The 7,634-nt window shown below is 26.7% G+C and overlaps 1 protein-coding gene across 1 annotated transcript; it reads left to right on the top strand.

Moving 5' to 3' along the window:
- Positions 1-912: 912 nt before the first annotated feature.
- Positions 913-4,507, top strand: LOC140665932 (cytochrome P450 9e2-like). Its single transcript, XM_072892538.1, has one exon. The coding sequence runs from the start codon at positions 972-974 to the stop codon at positions 2,520-2,522; it is 1,551 nt and encodes a 516-aa protein (XP_072748639.1). The 5' UTR covers positions 913-971; the 3' UTR covers positions 2,523-4,507.
- Positions 4,508-7,634: the final 3,127 nt, after the last annotated feature.

Here is a 7,634-nt window from a genome sequence, read left to right as displayed (position 1 = left end):
CGTTAATAAAGTGCGTGTCAACAAAAAAAATTAATAATCAATTACAAATTTAAACAATGACATTTTTCTTCTTATCAACGATTCAAATTCTAATGTATAATTGATACCCAGATTAATTTAAGAAGTTCGATAAAAATTCTAAATTCAGCTTATTTATGAATACTTTGTTTTCTAATCTATTTTTTCAATATTAATACCTATTATATATGTTTATTCTTTTGTAGCAAGTTTAGCTACTTAAAGTCTCAATAATTTTATGAGTGACAATATTACAAACATATTAATTTAATAAAATATTATGAAATTCATACCTATCTTGTCACAAGTATTTTTTAAAGATATGAAAGATAAAAGTTTAACGTTGATGTTATCAGCGTTATTTCTGTGATAGAAATGGTTGAAGGTTCTTTTGTGCAAAAATTAAAACTGGTTTCGATTTTTATCATTCTCTTTGTTTCTTTTCCAAGAAATAATATAGAATAAAATACAATTTATTTTATATTTTTGCAATTGTAATCCGTATTTTATAATCACATTGATCCATTGTACATAAATATACTCAGCGTAACGAAATTGAAGCTGATTTGAAATTTGTAAAGGCATTTACATGCCAAATGTAATGCAAATAAAATGTAATTAAATGAATTAAATGGAATCGATTGGAAAATACTTTCATGTGGAAAAATATTGTAAATTATAATTAAGACTGGGAATACAGTTCTCTTTTAGCAAAAAATTTTTGAATTTGCGATAATATGTTTAAATAGATTATTGCGCCTGTTTAAAATATGACTGATGCAATCCTATACAATTACTCTGACACAGCAATTTATAATGATACGGAAAGAGGCGTTTTATTTTCCCTCCTCTTGCATGATAAGATTTGTATTTATATATCTTTGCATTCATAAGCTCTACGTTTTACCCGACGAAGTCATTCATTCGTTCGCCGCGTTTATTCTCACGTTGCAATGGAATTATTTTCGTCCTTATTTTCATCGCCCTTCGGATTATTACTGACTACTCTGATCGTCCTCGGTATTTTAAAAATAGTCGCAGGGATACGTCGGACATATGGTTACTGGAAGAACAAAGGTGTACCTTATCTGCCCGACTCAATACGATCTTCCATAACGAATTGGAAAGTATTGTTTCGCCGTATAAGTATCGCTGACTTTTGCCTTTACTTGTACAATTACTTTCCGGACGCTAAGTATGTTGGAATGATAGACTTTGCCAGAGATAGCGTGCTTATACGCGATCCTGAACTGATCAAGGATGTCTTAGTGAAGGATTTTGACAATTTTCATGATCATCAGACCTTGGTGGATGAAAATCTAGACCCACTATTTGGTAAGAACATTTTCAACTTGCGCGGAGATCGATGGAGAGAAATGAGAAACACACTAAGTCCTTCTTTTACCGCCAGCAAAATGAAAATCATGTTCGATTTGGTATCAAAGTGTTCTCGTGAGTTCGTCGATTATCTGGTTGATCATCCGGAAATCTGTGATGAGATCGAGACGAAGCAAGTTTTCAGACGGTACACCACTGACGTAATCGCCACAACGGCTTTTGGCATAAGCGTGAATTCTATGAAAGATCAAACTAACGAGTTCTACATGAGAGGAATAGAGACTACCAAAACTTTCAATGGAATTGTAGCAATGATCAAAATAATATTAGTGCGTACATTACCGCGTTTTGCCAAGTTGATCGGTATGGAGAAATTCGTTTCATTGAGTACGTCCGAGTTTTTCAAGAGAATTGTTGGAGAGACTATCAGAGTTCGAGAGGAGCAAGATATCATCAGGCCGGATATGATTCATTTATTAATGCAAGCTCGGGACAAGAACAGTTCTAACAAAATGACATTGGAGGACATCGTTTCGCAAGCTTTCATCTTCTTCTTCGCCGGTTTTGAAACATCCTCGACCCTGATGTGTTTTGTCGCTCACGAACTAGCACTTAATCGAGACATTCAAGATCGCCTGCGCGAGGAAGTACAGCAGCATCTTACTGAAGAAAACGAGTTCTCTTACGAATCATTATCAAAGATGACTTATATGGACATGGTGATTTCCGAGACACTCCGAAAATATCCACCAGTGGTCTTCACCGATAGACTTTGCACTAATAGTTACGAACTGCCTCCGTCGCAGCCGGGTTACAAGAGTGTAATCGTCAAACCTGGCAGTGTAATAATGGTGCCCGTTTACGCTTTACATCATGATCCCAAGTATTTTCTTAATCCAAATAAGTTTGATCCTGAAAGATTCAGCGAAGAAAACAAAGACAATATCGTCCCTTATACTTACTTACCTTTTGGACACGGACCTAGAAAATGCATCGGCAATCGATTTGCTCTTATGGAGACCAAAATTCTAGTGGCTCATCTTTTACAAAAATTTATTTTTAAGAGAATAGCAAAAACTGTCGAACCTATGAAATACGATAAAAAGGATTTTAACTTGGTACCTGAAGGTGGATTCTGGATTGGTTTGGAGAAAAGAGAAACGTGATAAACTTGAATACGAAACACATGAATTATTATTTTCTAGTAGTTGAAAAAGGTATTGACAATTGTTTAGAAATGTTTAATTGTATATAACTTTTTAGTTTTTTAAAATGTTTGAAGTCTAAACTTTCTCTACGACACATCTTCATTCGAATATTAAATAAATTTATTATTATATATTTTATATAATGTGTTATTAACTTTTGCTAGTAAAAAATGATTAGATTACAATGAGAAATTATATCAATTATTGATAATAATAATAATAATAAAGTCTTGATCGAAATTTTTAATAATTTATGAAAATGTATTACTATTTTGTTACGTTATTATTGTGCGTTTTCGTGAGAATGATTAGATAATGAAAATAAAATATAAAAAATTAAAAATATATAAGTATAATATAAACTATAATATAAAATAAAAGTATATGATTAATATAAACTATAAGTATATACGTTTAACAATATTTAAACTTTGAAACCAATCGTGCAATTTATTTTTTAATATGTATACAAAGAAGACATTTTTTTGCTATAAGCAACACAATTATGTTTAAGTATTGCACCTGATTAAAAGCGCTAAAGAAATGTGCTTATCAAATCACAGAGAACAATATTTTATATTTTATTTTATATTATACATTTTTATTGTCAATATTATCTGTATCTATAGAATAAGATCTATGCTACATAAAAATAATTAGATATTGAAGTAATCGAGTTTTATCCCAGATATTATTATAGTGAATTTCATTTGTATATTAAATTAAATATAGATATGTATAAGTGTACTAAAATAAAGTTATTTTCTTTTTCTTCTCATAAATCAGAAAAATATTATAAATTTTTCTTAGTCAAATATCCAATGTTATCGTTAACAATCGTAGTCAAATTTTAATAATTTAATTGATTGAATAAACACGATAAAATTGATTCCATTTTTACCTTGATTTCTTTTCCGAGGCAAATAAAAGAAAAACCTGTAAAAGACATGTGCAAAATAATAAGATAAGATAAGTACCAGGATTAATGACTAGTCAAACAATCATCAGAGGAAACGATTACTTGAAAAAGCGGTTTATTTAATACTCACAATGACATCTCCGGGAGCCAAAAGACATCATGTCACCAAAGACTACATGAATCGAAATTATCATCAACTACCACAATAGAATGATTCTTTATAATAATATATGTGCATTCATATAAGATAGGACTGAACCCGACAATGTAACTAATTGTAAGGCTGCAAATGACAGATTATCTCTGCGAGTATCAGGTATTGATTCAATTTAAATAATCGATCGTAATTACATTTCAGCATTCACTCGATCCGCTAATCGATTTTAAGCAACTAGTTCGTAATTTACATAAAGTCATAACTTTGTCAAAGTACAAAAAATATTAAGCAAAATTCATAATTTATAATTCGTCAATTGATAATTTTAATCAACGTCAATCAAAGTGTTTTTGCGCTAATTGCGACGTGATTTAACTCTTTCAAGATGTTTAATCGTGTATAATTTTTTAGCTTTTGAAGATGATTAAAGTCTAGACTCTATCTACGACATATTACATTCGAATATATTAAATATATTAAATATATTAAATATATATTAAATATATTTTTAAATATATATTATATTAAATATATTAAATATATTTTTTATTACATATTTTATACAATATTTATTAAACTAAAGTAAAGTAAAGAATGACTAGATGGATTATTATGACGAGGAGAGTGTATCTGACTGCGCAGGCTTCCGATTCTATTTGTTAATATTATAATAGCTTTAACGACTTAAGTCTCGTATTTGTGTTTGCAAATAGCATGATCGAGAGTAAAGATGTTTTTTATTCTTTATATAAGAAGAAGTGTTTCGTTACAGCACAGACATGTTTTGCGTTTTAGTTTTAAGACATTTTCTTTTTTTATATTAGAGCGGATCATATTTTTGTAATTTTGTAAAAGTAAACATTCTATTTTACAATTTCTAAAATTGTTATAATAATGTAACTAATAGAATAAAAATTTCGCGATGCTTTTGGAAATCTTTTATAAAAATACATAATATTTTTAAATGTAATGTTTTAAATTTTTTATAATTAAAATTTTAGAAATGTAACAAAATCGAAAAATCATCATTAATATAATTTTATAAAAAAAAAGTAATCATCAGAAATTAAATAATATGTGTATGAAAAAATATAAAATATATAAATCTGTCACTATATATAATTGATACATGCTAAAGTAAAAAACGCTAAGTAGTATAATCTATAGCAAATATGAACGTTTGCAGTTAGGAATTTATTGTTGATAGCGAGTAATATTTTAAAAATTATATCAATTATTGATAATAATAATAATAAAGTATTGATCAAAGTCCAATAGATTATGAAGGCATATTATCATTTTGTTGCATTGTGCGTACGTGTGAAAATGATAAAATAATGAAAATAAAATAAATCAAAAGAGCGTAAATATATGTGTTGCAATAAACAATAAACTTAGAAATCACGTATATAAATGGAATTTATTTTTTGATGCACATACGTATATGTTTTGTATGTATATTTTATTTTATACTTCTCATTTTTATTTTTATTATTTTTATTGCTTATAAACACATTGATGTACTTTTCTCCTTTCTATCAATTTTTTCTACTTGTGGAGAAATTTTTTTTTTATTGAAATTACACAAATTTCTATCATTTTAATTTAATTTTATAACTTAGAGGAATAAGCTTTAAAAACTTAGTTAATATTTAAATTTGTAATCTAAATAATAATTAAAGTAATGTTTAATGTTCAATTTAGAAGATTCTATGAGTAATTTTTAAAGAGTAAAATTCACAAAGAAATATACAAGAGATGACATAATTTTGTTATGTAAAGATCTAAAAAACTTATTACTCACATTGTACGCATCAAAGAATTTATTAAAATCAAATACTGTTTGCAGTATATCGGAGATAGGAAAGCTTTAAAAGTGATATCAATATATTCTCAGTTCACACTGATTTGGATTTTTCTTTTAGAAAGGATTGCAATGGATTTTTCGAAATAAAGTCATTAAATATATTAAACATTAAATTGGAAGTGCTAAGAAGTGTATGTGTAATTCTTATGACTAATAATTTTAGATGTACGGAGAATTGAACGTGCAGAAAAACGCCGTAGACATTGTAGATTCATGCTACTTACATATTTATATTCCATCTTAGTAGATAAGATTGATAATACTTATTTTATTTTAATTAAATTACTTTTTATTATAAATAAATTATAGCGTGAAAAATATGCTTGGTAATTTACCTAAATGTCCACATGTCGAAACATTAGAGCCAAAAGATTTTCCTAGATCATAAACATATGCATAAGGAAATTGATCCATGCTTATGCACCTATGTAAGTTTGTCTGAATAAGCTTTTATATTTAATCAAAAGAAATTTGTTAAAAACAGTACCTGAAAAATGGAATAAACAACGTTTCCACTAGTAAATTTGTTTTAAAATATTATTGACTTTCACTGTATTTCTGTCTATGAAACAAAACAGATTTGCTTCAACTTTTTACACTAACAATAAAAATTTATATAAAAAAATAATTAATAAATACATTTTAAAATTAAAATAAATAATATTTTGATTTATAAAAGATATAACATTGCAACATTTTAATGGCACAAATAAAAAATATTTATTCAAATCTCAAATTATATGATTATACGTTGAGAGTTTATCTTACTGTAAAACTTTCCAAAAATAAAAAAAAAATTGTTTTGCTTCAGAAAATAAATTAATGTCCTAAAATTAAATATGCGAAAGATAAGACGAAAATAATTTATAATATAAATTCATAATATAATAATGAAAACACAAGTTCAACTTTAAACGAGTCAAACTTTAAACTTTAAACACATTTTTTTCGAAAATATGTTTTTCAAAATGGCGTACATATAATCTCAGGCTGCAATGCATGAGTTGCTTTCAAACTTTAAATAAACATTCAAAAAAACAGTAATTTTACCGAAGTAAGATTTTGCTTATAACATTTTTAGTTTAAAATTAAGTTAGAAAAATGATGAGATTTTTAGTTTAAAAAATATAATAAATCTTTGTAAAACATTGTAACAAAATTTAAACATTTTTTACAAACAATTAAAAAAAAAGAACTAAAATAAGCTTGCGGAACGCCGAAAAAAATACAAATATATGATTAATAAAAAAATAAAAATTTATATTTCTGTCTCAAAACGACGGAATCGTGTACCGTTCACTGTGTACGCAAAGGCATGTTTCAAACGAATTCCTGTAGCTCACGCAAATATTAATATTTTTTAATAAAACTTTAAATGCAGAAAACTTAAGATATGTTTTAATATATATATAAACTCTTAATATTAAAATAAAAAGATAGTAAATTAAAAAATATTAAATTAAATTTTTACTTTCCTGCATTCCAAGCTAAAAAAAACATGTTTTTTTAGGATATGACTTTTTAGGATAATCTCAAAGTAGAAAATGCATGCAAGTTTAGATTTATTTAATAGTAGCGAGATTAATCATTATGCATAATTTCTGAAGAAAATTTATTTTACATTATTATTGTCAACATTAACAAGAATATTCAATAAACCTTTACTCTTTGAAATGTTTCAGACGATGTCGACCTTCATGTTACTGCGTATCCAAGAAGAAAGAAAAAGAGGAAGAGAGAGAAGAAAAAAGAGAGAGAGTTTATGTATATATGCAAAGTGCGTCCGCAAAATGCGTATTAGCAGAAGAATAATCAATCACGAATTTATAATCAACAATCTTAATCTTCTCATCTACGATTAAAATTCTTATTTATTGATTGATATATAGATGACTATCAGATTCAAGATATATATCGTTTTTAATTAATTATTTTTTTTTTAATTAATTATATCATGTGTATTCTTTCCTAGTAGATTTAGTTACTTAAAATCTGAACAATTCTATGGCAAAGTAACGATATCATAAACATTAATTCAATGAATAATGTAAAACTCATACTGCTTTCGCGTTACAAGTATTACTTAAATATATTAAAAACAAAGATAAAAATTTAATTTCAATAAGA

The sequence above is a fragment of the Anoplolepis gracilipes genome, chromosome 5, assembly GCF_047496725.1.
Source record: "Anoplolepis gracilipes chromosome 5, ASM4749672v1, whole genome shotgun sequence".
Lineage (NCBI taxonomy): Eukaryota > Metazoa > Arthropoda > Insecta > Hymenoptera > Formicidae > Anoplolepis > Anoplolepis gracilipes.
The sequence above is the reverse complement of the archived record's forward strand: the minus strand, read 5'-3'. Positions and strand labels throughout refer to the sequence as shown.